The sequence below is a fragment of the Cygnus olor genome, chromosome 6 (assembly GCF_009769625.2).
Source record: "Cygnus olor isolate bCygOlo1 chromosome 6, bCygOlo1.pri.v2, whole genome shotgun sequence".
NCBI classification, from domain to species: domain Eukaryota; kingdom Metazoa; phylum Chordata; class Aves; order Anseriformes; family Anatidae; genus Cygnus; species Cygnus olor.
The window spans coordinates 10,979,133-10,996,418 of NC_049174.1; the positions used below are offsets into that span (position 1 = coordinate 10,979,133).

At 44.1% G+C, this 17,286-nt stretch overlaps 1 protein-coding gene across 26 annotated transcripts in view; it reads right to left on the reverse strand.

The window, feature by feature from the left end:
* The window catches only part of HDAC4 (histone deacetylase 4), a 250,075-nt gene that overhangs the window by 5,512 nt on the left and 227,277 nt on the right, over positions 1–17,286 (reverse strand). For all 26 annotated transcript variants that reach the window (XM_040560768.1, XM_040560759.1, XM_040560762.1 and 23 more), the window contains 3 exons: positions 15,120–15,217; positions 6,133–6,251; positions 4,260–4,393 (listed from right to left, as the gene is read on the reverse strand). In XM_040560768.1, the coding sequence (XP_040416702.1) occupies positions 4,260–4,393; positions 6,133–6,251; positions 15,120–15,217 (351 nt within the window). The remainder of the gene's footprint in view (positions 1–4,259; positions 4,394–6,132; positions 6,252–15,119; positions 15,218–17,286) is intronic.

Sequence of the window (17,286 nt, forward strand, 5' to 3'; positions counted from 1 at the left end):
AACCACCTCAATACTCAAGAAATAACTTTCAGCAGAGCTGCTTCTCTCCAAGCATATTTTTTATCCTTTTTTTTCCCCTTCTATTTTTTCCCTCTGGTTCTCCATAAAGAACATGAATTCATCACAGGTCTCCTCACAGGTCGCTTTTTTGGGTATCCAAAATAAGAAATGTTTACAGCCGTTGACTGGCCAAAAATACTCGTCAATGCCCATCCAGGAATACTCCTCAGCAAAGAAGCAGCCACAGTTTAATAGTTAATGAAACTATGGCAAAGTTTAACTGCAACTCCTGCTCAAAGCCAAGAGAAGCTCCAGCCAAGAGATTTGCTCTCACAACCACATGGCAGCCATTTGATAGGTACTCCATCAGGTCTAGAAATTGCTCCATTCCAGATTTAATAATTACAGATTGCACTTTTTTTTTTTTTTTTTTTAATTCTCTACTCTAAAAATAATTCTGGCCGAGACTAGCTTCTGTATGACATTAAGTGAAGGCAGAAGCTATTCCTGGACAAATCTTCAAGTCAGAGCTTTCTAATGCCTTTCAGTTGATACTGACATAAACCACACAGCATCGGGCAGCTTAGCCATGTGCTATTTCACAGATGAATCATTTCCATTATGCACTACTTCTCCTGAAGAACACTCACAGACAACTGCCTCACCCATCACTCTCTTGGAAAAGGAAGGAAATACCACTGGGCATTAAGCAAAGTTTTTAAGCAACTGCTTATTATCACCTTCACGTTTGTTCAGGATGTCCAGAGTCACGCCGGACACACCTCTGCTACTCGTGCAAGAAAAACAAGACAGTGTTTGTAGCAGGGACTGGCAGTGCTCCCGAGGCACAGGAGCTGCACAGCCTGCTCTGGGCATGGCGCTGGCACAGTGTTCAGCCTGCCAAGGCCACCGATGCTCAGGCGTTTAAATAGCAGCATTGCTCCCCAGGAACAGACGGAACAGAATGGGCATCGTTAGCATCAACAGATCCTCGTGCATGATGCCTGCCTTTGATTTTTTCAGCTGCAGTCGTGCTAGTTTTGAACAACTAAATTTGTAAGTAGAGCAACATACATACATTTTCAAGCCACCTCGCACAGCACTAACTCATTTCACATTAAAATAATCTGCTGCAAAGCTAAAGCTCTGTTTTAATTTCCTGGACAGTTGGGAACAAGCCGGCTCTTGCCTTTGCATAACGCTTTTCCAGAGCGGGAGTTTTGATCTCTGCCGGTGAACACAGACGCTTTGGGGACTGGCACCGTTCCCCTCATTTCCTACCACTTCCCCGTGTAACGCAGCCACCTCTCTTCAGTGAGCAAACCTCCCCGCAGCCCGTCGCCGGCCGCAGCTGGCTGTCCATGTGCGTGCATGCAAAATTGTCTAACACGCTGTATATCAAACTTCATCAAAGGGCCGCGGGACAAAGCAACAGCAGTTCCCTCCAACTTCCTTGCATTAAAAAGATTTTATAAAAGACCTTGATAAAACTAGTATTTCCTGCTTTTTGATGTGTGGGTAAGAGAACATTATCGTGATATCTGTGCAGTCTTATAGCCCACCTAGGAAAAGTGAGCACAGGTCCATCTTTAAATATTTAAAAGCGCCTCATAGCTGTCCTGATTTAGTGATTAAAAAAAAACAAAGATTTTTTACCTTTAAGGATCAATGTTCACTCTGCTAAATGAAAACACTCAGCCAGTTGACAACATCCAAGCTCTCGTGAGTGCTAAGATCTCCCCGAAGCTACGCCCTTCCAAACACGTTCATGGCTCGGAGCAAGTGCTTATTTATTGCACACAGATCCTCACACCACATTGCGGTCACCCGCCTGCATCGTAGCAGTACATTAAGTGAGGGGAATGACATCTTTCACATGTTATTTCCTCAGTCTCTCCTTCAAAGTGCATCCTGCCACTAGAGCTGGCTGTATCCAAACTTGAATGGAGCTGAAGGGATTGCCTGTATGGACAACAGTGCCATCACCATCACCTTAAGAGAAATAGGAGCTGTAATGTAAACCCTGTTCCTTCTATGCTGATGTAGCAGCTGGCTCCTGAGTTTTCGGCTGTCCCGAGGACTGAGCACAGCCTGGTGAGCTGGACCATGCTGAGAGCCCTATCAGAACTGTCTGGCCAAGCACAAGGAATGGATGCTCTCTGGATGCTTGGAGATGGGATGCTGGATGATTGAAGCAGATGCTTTTTATGAAAGCCAGCTGTTTTACCGCTGATCTATTGGTCTGGTTACTGAGGCTTCCCCAGGCACTGTTGTCCCTTCACAAAGAGTGTGGATATTGTGAGACAAAGCACTTCTTCAAAGAAGAGTCAGCAAACATAGGAGATCTGCACCTCCATGCAGATCCAACCTCCCTACTCCAACTTCCCAGACCTGAGAAAGGCTGATGGTCACTGAGTCACTGCAAGCCTGCTGAGGGCTCACCATCAGCCCCAGAAGTCAACTACTCCTGGAGGCAGACTTAGAGCTGAAATACTGATTGGCTTCTCCTCTCTGTGGTGCTGCACCTCCAGGTGGTGACCACGTGGCTTCCATCAGTTCCTGCACTAGGGCATCTTCAGCAAAGGGCGGAGATGATAGAGCCTGGTTGTGTTCTCCACAGCAGGTGAAAGCTTTAGGAGGAACTTCCATCCTCCACTGACAGGCAGGAAGATTTCTTGCCTTGTCGATGAGACTGCTGCCTTCAGAGGTCTACTGTGTTTGAGGTCATCTCAGCAGACTTTTCATGTCCTGTTACACTCATCACAGCCTTTTGAGACTTGCTCATTTGCACAGGGTGCTGAGGGCAATCTCTTAATTAAAAAGGCAGCCTAAAAAATGCAAACACACTAGCCAAACCCTGGGTTTCTCAGCCACATCCAACTTAAAATCTGCATGGATTCTCTCCCGTAAGGCTGCATTTCTTAGCTATATGTAGCCTAAAGAATCGCACTGTGCTGCTGTTTTGATGTGCGCCACCAATCCTCAGCAATTGCTTTGAACAGCTCCAGAGTCCCTGCTACACCAGGACAACTGTGGCAGATAATGAACAGGGACCACGTCCATGGCTCCGGCTGGGAGAACACATGCTTTTCTGAGCGAGGTGAAATTTTCCTAGGTGTAAAATTAATGCAAGGCATTTTTGCAGTCTACCGTGTCAGCCCAAGACTCAGCCATTTGGATGACTGTGGTTATCCTCCATGTGGAGAACACGTGTCCGATAAGAAGGAGGCCTGACCCAAACAAACCATTTGCTCATACTCACAAGCCCACAAATTATAGAGAAATATGCCCCTTGAACAGAAATGTATGCAAAGGTACAGACACGGCAGATGCACAAGGTCCCCAGTCTGAGATTTTGCTGCTCCAACTGATTGCCGTACTTACTTGCTGCAGTATTTCTGTAGGGCATGAGCCTGAACACCTTGAGCCCAAGCCAGGTCAAATGCCACCACTGGGAACGTTTCAATTATCAGTCATGCTGGAAGAAATGGTGCCAGCTACAGTGGATGCTAATAGCCATCCTCCTGCATCAAGAAGGATGGCCAAGAGGAATCTGAATAATTTATTCGTTAATTCCACCACAGCAAGAACAGGAAGAAAAGCTGAAGTATCTGCCTCTGCAGGAAAATACCCCGACTTCCCCAGAAACCAAAAACTAGACTTCCTTTTTGTACTTCTCTGCCTTGCTCTTATCTTGCAATCAAACACCCTGGCCCTTCCTGCCAACTTCTGTAACACAGTTAAGGCTTTTTCAACACAGCAATGTGTAGAATGTAGAAAATATAATGTCAAGGAAAAAATACAGTAGAAAAGTGTCAAGCAAGCTGTCCAGTGGAGAAAGTATGCTGAACCACTAGGGAGGGGGGCTGCAAAGAGAGGGGAAGACTTGGACAACTACTTCAGAATGAAATTGAACTAATCAGTCATTTCCCTAGAAGCCCAAAGCAAACTACTTAGAGAAGGAATAAAAGCAAATTCTTAGTTATTTCAATCCTTTTAAGGTGCGGATTGCCAAACAAAGGTAGTTATAAAAATAATATAGCATGTGCTCATTAAATCACCCTGTCTCCTTCAAATGGAAGGACAAGAAACAATGAGAAAAACTGGGCAGATTCCCTGTTTTGGAGAGTAAGAAGCCCAAAGTCAATGCCACAACTGGAAACTCCGTGGGACGAGGGGGTAGAGGCTGAGGCACCTGGAAGGTGCCACCAGGAACACCACCATGGCCTTCTGGTGGCATGTTTTTTGTTTCTCCGTACCTCGTTTCCCAGCAAAGCAGAAACACATGCTTCTGAGGCATCGCAAATGGCGGTCAGGTCGTGGCCTCCTTCGAGGGCCAGGACGACGCGGCCTCCGGCCAGGCCCATCAGCTGCTTCGTCAGGTACCCGAAGCCTGTGAGGGGAAAGAGGAAATGTGAGAGAAGGGCAGAGGTTGTCGCTGGAATCAGGCTCCTGGCGAAGGATCAAAGCGTTATAAAAAGGAATTACATCATATTAAAAAACCACAAGGGATCCGAGCGGACTTAAACGCATAATATAAGCCAGGTTTGATTTTCATGCACTCGTTTCAGAATTCCAGCCACGCTTCCCTGCTGGAGCGACGCGGGATGGATCCGCACCCCACTGCCGCTGTGAGCCTTCCTGCTGGAGGTTATCTGGGTGGGGGGCACCGCAGCCTCCCAGCAGCCCCCTGGCAGACCCTGGGCTCGATGTGGTGGCAGAGGCCACCCAGGGAAGGGGAGGAGGAGGACGGAAGGAGGCCGCTCTTGCCCTGCTGCATGAGATGCGAGAAGGAAAAGGCGACGCTGAGGAAGTCATGCGGGAGGCACCGGGGGAGGAGGGCAAGGGGAAACCAGTGAAATTGCTGCCGGTGCTCTCAGTTGTGATAGCGGCATTGCAGCGCCCCAGAGATATTTGACATCCAGTCCTTAACAGACATTTCTTCCCGTATATAATATGCTATAAAAATTCCTGGGGCACCAGGACTTTGATCATACGACACACAATACATTTCTACCCTTTAAACAAAACAGAACCAAGCTGTGAGGATTTAAAAAACATGTCCTCAAACCAACCCTCCCCCTCAAAAAAAAAAATCCAAATGAAAGAGAACCCTGCACATTTCTACCCTCACCCGTGTTCCCTGCTTTTTATTTTGCAGTGTCTCATAGCCCCTGCAAGTGCCTTTGCAAACTGGCAAGTTAACAGCCAGATAAAATACTCATGGCTGAGCATATAACACAGAAACCAGCCTCACATTTTGAGAGAGTAGCACAACATGGGAAATACAACAGGCAGGTAAACAAGAGCTCTTTGTTACGAAGTGTTTCTGGATATCTTAAATAACTTATCTTGTAAATCTATTTCACTTTATTCTTGTATAAAGTTTATAGGTTCAGCTACCTTGCAAAGGTCTGAAGTTCACTGTACAGAATAAGTTTCCTGACTGAAACAAACTCTTAAAAAATATCCTTTGGCTTTTGCAAGAAAAACTGTTTTCCTGAATGACCCTAATTACACAGTACCAGACATATCCAGCATTGCAAAAAAAGGAGGCTTTGTGTGTGTGTATGTGTGTGGAGTTGAGTGCATCTCCTGTGCAATGCAAAACATTACAGATGCAAAGCAAAAGGGACGTTCTTGTGGACCCATATAATTGTTTCAAGGATAGAGAAAAAAAAATTTAGCCCAAATTTTTATTAAGGTATCCTAGAGGAAGAAATGGATGTCTACTAGCATTCAGAGCAGGGGTTTACCTGTTTACATCTGGCATTGCCTCTTTCTGCGATTTTGCATTAAAAAAACCATAACTTTTTCTAATTAAGCAGCTGTCTTCCACTGAGATATGAGTACACGTGACTTGGTAATTTCCTTGAGTAATTTATTTGCACTTAAAAGTGAAATATGCAATGCTCCAAGATAACAAAGGCTTCAGCCAGACTAAAATATATACCATGTAGTGACAAAACAAATGCAAATGCAAGAAAACGTCTGAAAAATTTGCCATTGAAATAAGGTATTTGAAGGCAGACTCCCAAAAGGCAAAACCTGGATATATTGTAATTTGGCCCCCAGGACAGCAACAATTTACACCAGTTTCAGATCTTTGCTGTTTTTCAATCCACAACTTACATTTTGCCGATAGGTTATATCCTCCAAGAGGTGTAGGATGGCCTTCCACCGCATCAAAACCAGATGACACCAGCACAACATCTGGGGCAAATTCGTTGGCAATGGGCATTACTACCGTTCTGCAACAGAATTGAACAATGGCAGACGCGTTACTTTGGCTCTCAAACAAACAAAGGAACACTTAAGCTATATAGAAAATGGTTTATAAAGCCTCGTGTTGTTTCTCCACAGTAGCAAAGTCCATTTCCTTTTTAATTAGCAGATGAGAGCCTGGCTGGCAAGAAACTTTGCAACGCTACACCACACAGTATAGTTTTGAATTCAATATCCCTCTCTCATGTTATTTTTTCAACAAGGTTTATTTTCTCCACTGACAACCTCAGGTTTTGACCAGGGAAATAACTTGCCATACATTGTGCTTTCCCTTTGTGATCATATCTCGCTTTTCGTATGTCAGGGCTAAGGAGAAAATAAGAGGGCATCTGGCCCAGACTGCAAAACCACCTGGAAAATCTGTCCTACAGCAACCTCGGTGTGTGGCACTTGTCTCCTAGCTACAGCCCTGTGCTCCTCCTAAACATCTCCATTAGTCTTGGCAGCATCTGCAAAGCCATTTATTTTTTCCATGCTGCACTTTTCATTACCCATAATGAAAGGCTGGGGATGTCGTGGCGCAGGTGAGCGCTACCCTTGCCACTGCATCGTGCAGCTGTTTGGGGCACTGCCAGCCTCAAGTCCATGAACTTGCTGCTCAGCTGGCCCACCAAGAACCAAAACAAAAGAAAGTCGACAGTGCTGGATGGTTACCACAGGCAGTGAATGAGCTTTAACATGCAAATATCCAGCCCAAATATACCCAGCTCCAGTTTCCCATCCTCTGACATTTTGTTCTCTAAAAATGGACTAAATTGCTCAGCATCTGCAACCTACTACCTGTAAGGCCAGTATTTAAATGAAACAAGAGGTCCATCTCTATGGTTTCTCAGCAAAATGCATCTTCATCCTGGTTTCTCTCTTCAATCTACTAAATTTCTGTTCAAAATCCATGAGGTTGCAAACACCCCATTTCCCACGTCAATATGCCAACTAAGCGAAAAGGGAAAGTTCTGCAGAGAGCAAGTAATTGCTTCTTCATCTAATCGTTCCAGCACAACCCAGCAGAATTGAAATCACGGCAATGAAAAAAGTGAAAGCAACGGAGCTTCTGAATAAACATGACAGCCACACACAATCTTTTCTGATTAACAAAGCCTGTAGCAAGCACTCTTGGATAAATACCAGCTTACACCGGGGTACACGCATCCATGGGCTTGAAAATAATTTTCAATTTTTGGATCAGGCAATGATAACTGCAGGAAATGGTGGAAAAGCAAGGAGGTGCACAAAGAGGTGTTAATCTCAAGGCCCCCTATATACAGTAATATTTTCCAAATTTTGTTCTTTTTCCCTTATAAGCTTACCAACCCAATCTTGGAGATACCTCTCCAGACCTTGCTATCAGCTGTACGACTAGGGAATCCTGAACAATGTTACCTATCCCTTATGGTACTGAAGATGGCAGTATTCCCTGTTTCCCTGTCCTAGGAATGGCTACTGGCAAGGTTCGCATTCCAAAGCATGAAATGAATTTATACACCAAAACACAACCCTCTAAGTATCTTTGTAGATGTGACAGCTTCACCTTTATTGACTACAGTGGTTACAGAATGCTCTGAGAACAGAAAAGGTGCTCCTTTATTGAGTGTAGTAGTTATTGGGTGCTCTGAAAAACAGAAAGACCCCCAGGAAGGTCTATTTTGTGCTGAGATTGCTCAGGTGCTATCAAGACACCCACAAAAGCTCACATCTCCTGTTATATCTGTGTTAAACAGCCACAAGACATCTGCTAGTGTCAGCAGCTTTGGTATTTGCTCCGAGACCGATCTCATCTCAAGCCATTTTGCCCTCTGCACAGTTTAATTTAAGGTAGTATTACCATCTACCATGCAACGAGCCACTTTCAGTGGTAGTCAAACCCATCATGGAGTTTCCATTGCCAACACTGGGCAGAGTCCCCGTGTGGGCAGGGACACTGGGTACATCACAGGGCTGGTTCAGATGCTGAGACACCATGCAGCCAAAAAAACCTTTCAAACTTTAATTTTTTGCAATCTTCCTGCTTGTCAGTCTCACTGCATAGAGACATGGAAACCTATGCAAAAAAAAGGGATCTTATTTTCTTTTCCTTGTTACGAAAATAAAGCAATTCTCTGCTGGTGGTTACAGGTTGCAGAGCTTTTAAGGCAGCATTCGCCTTCTCTGTACTGAGAAAGATTTTAATGCTTACAAAATCTGAAAGTGGAATTTTAATTTTTTCCTCAAATGATTTAATTGCCGTATACGTTTTGTCCTCAGAGAGATTATTACATAAGGAAGACAAAATAGTGTATTTTCCTGCTGATGGCTTTTCAGTCGACAAAGCCTGTTTAGTGAAACCCACAGACACTTTAAGTAGAAACCACCTCCTTGACAAAGGACTAAAACAGCAGTTTTGAAGCAAGTGCACGTGGCAAAGGTTTTTTTTTTTCCCTGAGCTTTGAAGTACTGCTGAGCTATTTAATTTCTAACCCAAGCAGAACTGCTAAAATCATCAATTTTTTTTTCCAAAGCTACGATACGATGAGATCTGCTAGAACCTCAGCTGCTGCGCGGCATCACCCAACGGAGCAAACCCAAACCCGTGCACGTGTCTGGCACCATCCAGCCACCAGCACAACCACGGCGCCACCAGGTTTTGCTGGCCAGGTCCGAAGGCACCCGAAGGAGATGTGCGGTGCTCAGCTGAGAGCCCCAGCACGGCAAGAGCAGGTCGGAGATACCCTCTAGTGGCACAGACGCCACACAGGCAGCTCCGACTGCTGAAGGTGAAACCCATCCGGAGAAATTTGGGGAGAGAAAAAGCAGTGCTTGCTGGTTAGATGTAAATCAATCAGTTTTCGACAACAGTTAAAAGAAGCCGTGCTGAGGATGTCCAGAGGACGGGGTGACCATACTGCAACAACAGGCTGCCCCCTGCACCCAGCTTCATTTTTAAGTGATTATTAGTGCTCTGTATGCAAAGTAAATTTCTACCCGGTCCCTCAAATTTTTAAGAACTGTGAGCAGCAGGGTCCCCTGGCTCCCCATCCAAGAAGAGCCACGGGAACAGACAGACCGACAGAGGCTGCCCAACATGCAGCTTTGTGCCCAGGGGGCCAGGAGATGCGTGTGCTCGGAGGCTGCCGAGACCCACAGGAGTGCCAGGGGGCATTGTGTCAGATCAAATAAGCTAGGTGATGCTTTCGGTGCCATGACTGCCACGCTCATCCAAACACAAGAGCGCTGTCAAATCCGGACTTGAACCTTTCCCTTCGTCCGACTCTCATGGGCTGCTCTTTCTGCTGACTTCCTCCTATTTCCAGTATTACACCAGCACTCCAAAGCCCCAGCCCCAGCTCTGTTTGACACTCACCCATACATATGCAGCTATATCTTTGCCCAGAGAACTTTACCCTGGTCTGAATCAACACATGGTCAGCGTGACGGCGCAGAGCACATGGATGGAGCTTCGGAGGAGCTCCAGGCTTTGCCCGGGGCTACAGCGTGCCAAAGCCCTCCTGCCTCTGCACTCCCTCCTTCTTCCCTTTTAATTGAAACAAATGAGACTCACATGTGAAATTTTAGGACTGAGGCAACTGAAAGCCCAAATGAACCGCTTTCAAGTGATGTATTTCTGAGATTTCATCTGCGGACAGCATTTCAGGCACATTTAACTCAGTCTTTCGGTTTTGAATTTTTCTTGTGCACAGAAGAAAATACCCTTTTCGCTCAGATCCATCACATTAAAGCTAAGTCCCAAGAGAAAACAACAATTAAACTTCAAACAACCCTATGATTTTGCCCTGATGATCATACTATTCACAGATTTAAATTACTATCAAGAAGGTGAGCAGTTTTCTCTGAAACTGGGTCTTTCAACTGAGGGTTAAGGTGGCTGCAAAGTTATTCACTGGGGAATGAAAGGGTTCACAACACTGAATCTTCATTTCAAGCCATGCCAATTTTTTTTTAAATAAAAGGGTTATACCTTTAAATTTCCTATATTTTGGCTGATTGTTTTGATTGCTTAACACAAAGTAAATCCTTTCATTTGACTTTGAATATGGCTAAGCTGAACAGTTATGCATTAATACTGATGGCTGCAAACAGCAAAACCTGCTGATCATGTTCTGCAATCATTTTGGGGGAAAATATACGGTTTTATATGTATTTTCCAGAAGACTGAATAATTCTTAGTCTATTTCTGGCCAATTCACCGATTAAACGCTTAATAAATGACAGGCAGATTAAGCAGTTCTACGGGGGATTCTTTTAAATGCTCAATTGCAGCAAGCAAATCAGTGAAACTTAGAAGGCTGAGCACTTTTTTCAGAACCTCTTTTCCCACTGCTGGCCATATAAAACCAAACGCTATCCACTGCTCCGGAGGCTAATCGGCTTCCTGAAGGCTCCAGTCTTTGTTTCTCGAAGCAGCTATCTCCACGGTCATTCACTATGTCAAAAGGGATTAGGAGTTTGGGGACAAAATAAGCATCAGAGAGGATGAAATTTAAAATGCAGAAACAACCATTTGAGGCAAAACACCACCAGCTTCCGCCCTCCCCCTTATTCACTTCTGAAATGTTTTATGGATCGAAGGAAAGAACAACCCCCCCCTACCAACTTGGCTCCCAAACCCGTTCAACGCTTGCTCCGGTCTGTCCGAGAAGGGCAGGAGGGACCCCTCAAGCTACAGTCCTGGCTTTGCTTCTGCTTGAGGTGTTTTAAATAAAAATAAAACTAACACGAAATCAAACCCTACATGGAATTATAATTGCGCGAGGGGCTGCTGTCAGGGTTGGAAAAAAATCAGATGAAACGACACAACTGCTAAAATCATCAGGAAGAGTTTCTTACAGCAAATTCAGAGGAAAACTCCTGTGTATAATACAATTTAATTTCACTAAGTAATTGTTGTTCTCGTGCAATAGGGAACTAGCCACAGTCTTCACATTTTTTCGGCAGGTCTCCTAGCTGGGTTTGCATACTATACTTTTATACAACCTTTGAAAATGTCATGAGAATTTATAGGAGCAAACATTATTTCTTGTATAACAAGTCAGGGAACAACAGACTCTGGTAAAAAAAAAATAATTTTACAACCGCTTGTTTCTGTAACTACGGAATAACAGCAATGAATACCAATAACATTTTGATGAGTTAGGGACATTTTAAATTATATGCCCTGCATTTTACGCATTAGAGTTTAATACATTTCTGCATAATCTGTGAGATCTGTATTGCCCACATACTTTGGTGGTGACTTCAGCCGTGGAACATTTGCGCAGTAAATGGTCAGCTAAATTATAATGTAATGCTGTCTAGGGCAGGCAGAGCGCAGTTACGATAGCATGGAGGAGCGCCAAGCTCTCAGCGAACTCCCAAATCACTTCTGTCAGACTGAACGTCTGTTAGCAACCGGGGTGACCCCACCCTTCTCCCCCCAAATTTAGCAGCCGTGATTTCACCCCAACCTCGGGACGGGACGCAGCGCGCGGCTGCAGCCGGTGATTTCAGTCCTCAGTTATGAAGACAATAAGCGACAAAGTGCAAGGCACGGCTGCTCTCCGCTTCACATTTTTAACTCTTGTTCTCACTTTTGAAATGGCTCGGCAGTACTAATAAATATTAAGAGGTCACGCTACCCTGTCCAGCACAACGCTGTAGTGCAAACACAGGGAGGCTAATATTGCTCAAAGAAGTGATCAGCAGAAAGCCTTTGAAGCAAGTTACTGTTCTTTCTTTGGAAAGGGTGAAATGACATGGTCTGAAGCAGGTTTTCAGTGCGGGGATGATAAGTTTAATTGGGATTTATTTATTCATTCATCAGGAGACTGATTTATGAGGACAATTATCTCAGTTATTATTTCATTAGCGCACATACTTTCATCAGATCCGTATACCTGTTTATCCTGAAATAGAAGAAAAAATGGAAAGCATGATGCATATTTTTCTTCCAGTGTTTTTACACAGAAAGATGGCTTTCTTCCTTAAAAGCAGACAAGCATGTCAAGAGTTAAGGCTTAAAAAAAAAAAGGAGAAAAAGTATATCAGTATCTTTGCCTAGCTCAAAGGATTTCCACTGATTCCTCTGCAGACTTCAAAGCCTCACAGTTTGGCATTTGGACTGGTTTGAATTAAAGCTCAGTTCTCCACTGTGAGTTTCCAAGTTCATGGTGAAAATGCCTGCTGCTTCTGGAGTTCATTATGGCCAATTTTCTTATCTTTTCTTCATCTTAGGTTTGATCCCCAGCAAATGCAACGTGGCATTCGATGGGGTGGAATAACAAGGTGCTGCCTTGAAGGCATGCATTGTCTCAAGGGGCGAACACAAGAAAAGAAGAAAAAAAGGATATATGACCCATTCCCTTCACTTTCTAACTCTCAGGGGACTATAAATTGAAAACTTCAAAGCATAATTTTACATTAAAATCAATAGAAAGATTCAGGAAAAAAATGTTTTTCAAAGAAGCTGGTTAAGATTTAAAAAGGTCACTTGATAATGTATTATCATGACCAAACTTGGCATAAGATTAAAAAAGCTTCAAATTTAACTTATTGACTGAAGGTGTGCACATGGGGCAGGCTCCGGGAGGTGCTACCTATGAGGATGAGTCACAAAGTACCTCGCTACCCAGAAACCACGGCAAAATAAGGGCTGTGAGTAGCTACAAAATATGTTCCCCAAATAGCTGCAGTCTCTGGGCAAAAAGACACCAGCGTCTATTAAGGAATGGCTGGCAAAGGTCTCACGGCGTAGACTGGTCTGAACAATTTTCCAGGAGCCTTGAAACTCAATTAATATTTAATAGCAAGTATGTCACTCAGTTGCGAGTTACAGGTTCTCTTTATAATGAAGAGATCAGTCTTGTTGACTGCTGGGATAAACAGACTTCCACTTTGGAGGAAAGTGCTGCTTTCCTGTAACAGGAATAAAACATCAAGACAAATGACAGTTATTTGACTAGATGTTACTTCAAATTGTATACATTCTTTGAAGGCTTTTTAATGGCATGCTGAGGAGTAAAAGCTCTTTTTGCTCAGTATAACTGAATACAAATACACGGACAGTGGAGAAGAGAAAATAATGCTCCCAGATTTAATGCATGCAATGCTATTCCATGAAGCCGACATTCCATCTGGCTATTGCCAGAAATTTGCATCTCATGTTTTGGCACGCGTGTCCCCCTGAATTTATGCAGGGTGTTCGCCAGAAGCACACTAAATTTGGTTTGAGGACAGAAAACCACTTCAACTGGTAATTGTTAAAAAAGAGGCACGCTGGGGAGGCAGGACCCACAGCATGTGGGGGGACATGGGGTGGAACAGGACAGTCTCAAAGAAAAATGAAGCCTATACATCCAGCAGGCCAGGGAATTCTATTCCTTCTCCTGGAAAGAGTATCGGAAAGGAAAGCATAGTCTCACACAGGCCTCTATTCACTACTGCATTACTTACAGGTTTTCCTCTACTCAGAAAGATCTGTCATTGTTTCATCTTGTTATCCTGCTGCTTCCAGAGTTAATTTTAATACCTTCTTTTTCCCATTCTCTACGGGTCTGGGAGGCAAATGTATCAGCCCAGGCTTGCAGCAAGTCCCCAAAAACAGCAGTGATGTACAATCACCCTATTGAGGTATTTTGCCCCTTAGCTGCTCAGAGCAGCAAGATGTTCAACCCCCAGTCCCGCAGCGCTCCTGTCGTGACACTGGTCAGAGAAACCACAGTCTGGGTGCACATGGCAGTAGGTCAGTTAACGTGTGTTTTGCTTCACACACCTCTTCTGACGCTGCTGCCATGAGAGTAAAATAAGGATCAGGTAAAGGATTCCCTGCAGATACCCCTGCAATCCCCAGGTATCACATGTGAGCACGACAGTAAGACCATCAGTGCAGGAACGAGTGGCTCAAAAAATGGCTTCTTTCCCTGCTCCATTTGCAAACTCATCAACAGTTTTTCAGAGCACACTTGAATATGCTTGTATGACAATGGTTTACATATGGCATTAGGTACTGCTAATCAAGGAGGATATCCCAGCAACACATTCATTCAACTCCACAGCTCTGCTTACCTTCATTCACACTAACAGTGAGTGATGAGTAACACTTATTTCAGAGATGGTTGTATTTTTATTCATAAAACACAACATAATGTTTCTGAGGAGAAACCAGACCCCAGTAAGGAAAGCACAAAACCAACAGCTCAGTTGGTTCCAATTCCAGTTGGCTAGAACAGGGGAAATAAATTCAGTATTTTGAATAAATAAAAATAAAAAATATGCCTTATAGAAACAAGCCCACGTCCCTTTGCTAGGTAAACTTGGGAGTGAGGTGGTGTGAAAGTCATGAGCACAGCTCTTGCAGGATAGGGGCTGCATGGCCAACTTGCATGGCCAGAAGTCGGGTCCCATCGCATACATCACAGTAATAATGTCTCAAGCCTTGGGACAGCTGCACTCTGGAATTTCAACTCATGATAACTTGTGAAAAGTTGTTGTCGGTTCCCCTCCCCATCCAGGTGAGTTTATCCAGAGAAGCACCCACCCAAAGAGCTTAAAAAGGTTTCTAGCCAGCAACAGAAGAGCTCATTCATATCAGTAGACGTTTTACATTCATACATCAATCGGTGCTAAGCAGCGAGTACGTCAATCTCCTTAATGTCACACATACACTTCTTATGGCCAGAAATATCCTATTTACTTAATTCATCTTTATCCTACACGGCACTCTGAAAGTTAACTGCAATAAGATGAAAAACCTGCATTTCTTAACTTAGTAAGAGACAGCATCAGGTTTGAGGAGGACTGCACAAGACGAAAGAAACACAGCTTAGGTGAAAAATATGTTTGTAAGAGAAAAACTTGAATATTACCTGAAAGCAGTCAAGTATTCCGTGTCTCCCATCGGTGGATCAAGGCCACCAGTGAAGGCCATGTTAACATTGAAACCAACTCCTGCTCCTGTGCCAACCTGAAAAAGGGAAACGCTACTTAGTTATACATACAGAAACAGCGAACTCTGGCAACACCTCTCTGCTCTCTCATGATTCTTCCAGTTGAATATGGATTTTGATTCAATAGCTCAGTGGCCGCCAGGTTAATTTTTCTCTCTAGAGTGAACCAGTCCCCAGACTGTAAAAATAGAGAGTAAAAATAAAGCTCCACCATGCTCACAATTGCTGTGATGCTCATGGAAGCTGTAGGCAGGCTGTGTTTGACTGCTGCTCACCCAAAAAACACCTCACCAGTAAGTGGGTCCTTTGGTAGGAGTGCACATTACATGCAATACCTTCCCTTAAATTGTTTTCAGTTATATTCAGAAGCACAGTTTTGTACTTTATCATAGTTGCAACTGAGGGAAAAAACACAGTTTTAATCAGAGCGAGCTCCCCCTCTACTGGGGAAAAATATGATTCACAAAGAAGAGATTTCCACTGCTCGAGGGACACGTGGGTGCTAAATGTAAGTACATCCCTATCCTGGCTTGTATTGCAAATGCCCCCACCCTTCCATCCACTGCAAGTAAGTGAGACAAGTGAGAACTGAAAAATAAACCAGGGGCTTCCAGTAACTCATTTGCTGAGAAACAAGCCATGATTCCTCCATTCATTTTGAACCCTAAACGCCTGCATTCAGGCAGATCTCTGAATACGGAAAAAAAAAATAACTGAATACTAATTCTGGTATACAATACACAGACAGATAATTAAGCTAAATAAAGCTGCAGAGCTTTTATTTCACATTCTTTGTATCATTGCAAATAGTGCTGGTAGAAAAACACAGTGGGTACATCCATCTAAGGTGGGTTACTTATCCCTTTTAAATTTAATTTATTTTGTATTCTTTATTGTACTCAGTCTGGAATGACATGTCTAAAAATTACTTGGAATAGTAAATACGGAGCGGGTATAGTATTTCCTATATATAGTCTAGTGTTTCCTTACAATACTAGGTATTTTGTAAATGAGATCATTAGATTATTAATTTAAAGAGTCAGCAGAAAAAAAGTAGGTCTCGGGCCTTCATGCATCCTGAAGCAGAAATTAAGCCTGATGCAATGAGCTGCTGCTATTCCCTGAACAGTAGCACACAAACAGGGTAATGAAGGAGTATCGCGTTACATTCAAGTTTCTTTAGAAACCTAAATGGAAACATCGATGTTCGCTGTATGGGAACATGTAACATTGACAGGGTAAGAATTCTAGGAGCTTTCAGATGTAATCTAGAATGCCTCAGAGAACGCAGAACTAGCATTTCATAGAATTTCCCTCTGATAAATCAGATATGAAGGATGATAACGGAACATTGCTTAGGCACGACTGATTTCAAATTCAAAATTACACCAAAACTACAGCTCAAAAGAGCATACTGTACCATACAGGCCAGGGAAGGTTTCATTGATTCTATCATTCAAATCATGATTGTTTCTGTGCCGCCCATCTGCAGCAACTTTTAGTATTTTAGCTTTCGTCTCGCTACCCAGGGATGCTGAACAGGATAGTGAACCATGGGGAAGGTGTCCCTGGGTCTGGGTCTGCAGATGCTGTGTGCTGGCCCCGAACCCTGAAGGACAATTCCTCCCACTAGCCCAGAGGGAAGGGAAGGTGATGGATGCAGGAGTGTCCATCTGGAGGAGAAAAGGCTGCCACCTTCATCTGCCCAGCCCTTCTGCAGCAGCCTCCGAGGAAACCACCAAGAACCAGCAGATTTGGTCCAACAGCACTGGTGGCTGGTGCTGAAATGCCACCCTTGAGGCTGCAGGACGTGAACACAGCAGGGGCAGTAGTGAGCAGTGCCTCGGAGGGAGCAGGGTGAGGGGCTCCAGGGCCATGCCAGGAATGCTGAGCGCTGCGGCACGGTGCTGGCAGCACAGTGTGGACAACTTGCTCCTTGCACCTAAGAAACATCCTATGGCGTTAGGGGGAAGGCTGTAAAAATACGTGAAGCCCTGTTCTTTGTGGAAGAAAATGCTGTCTGGGACAGCTGGCAAAGGACTCTGGAACAGGTTGTCCCACCAGGACTGCACAGCCTAATTGCATT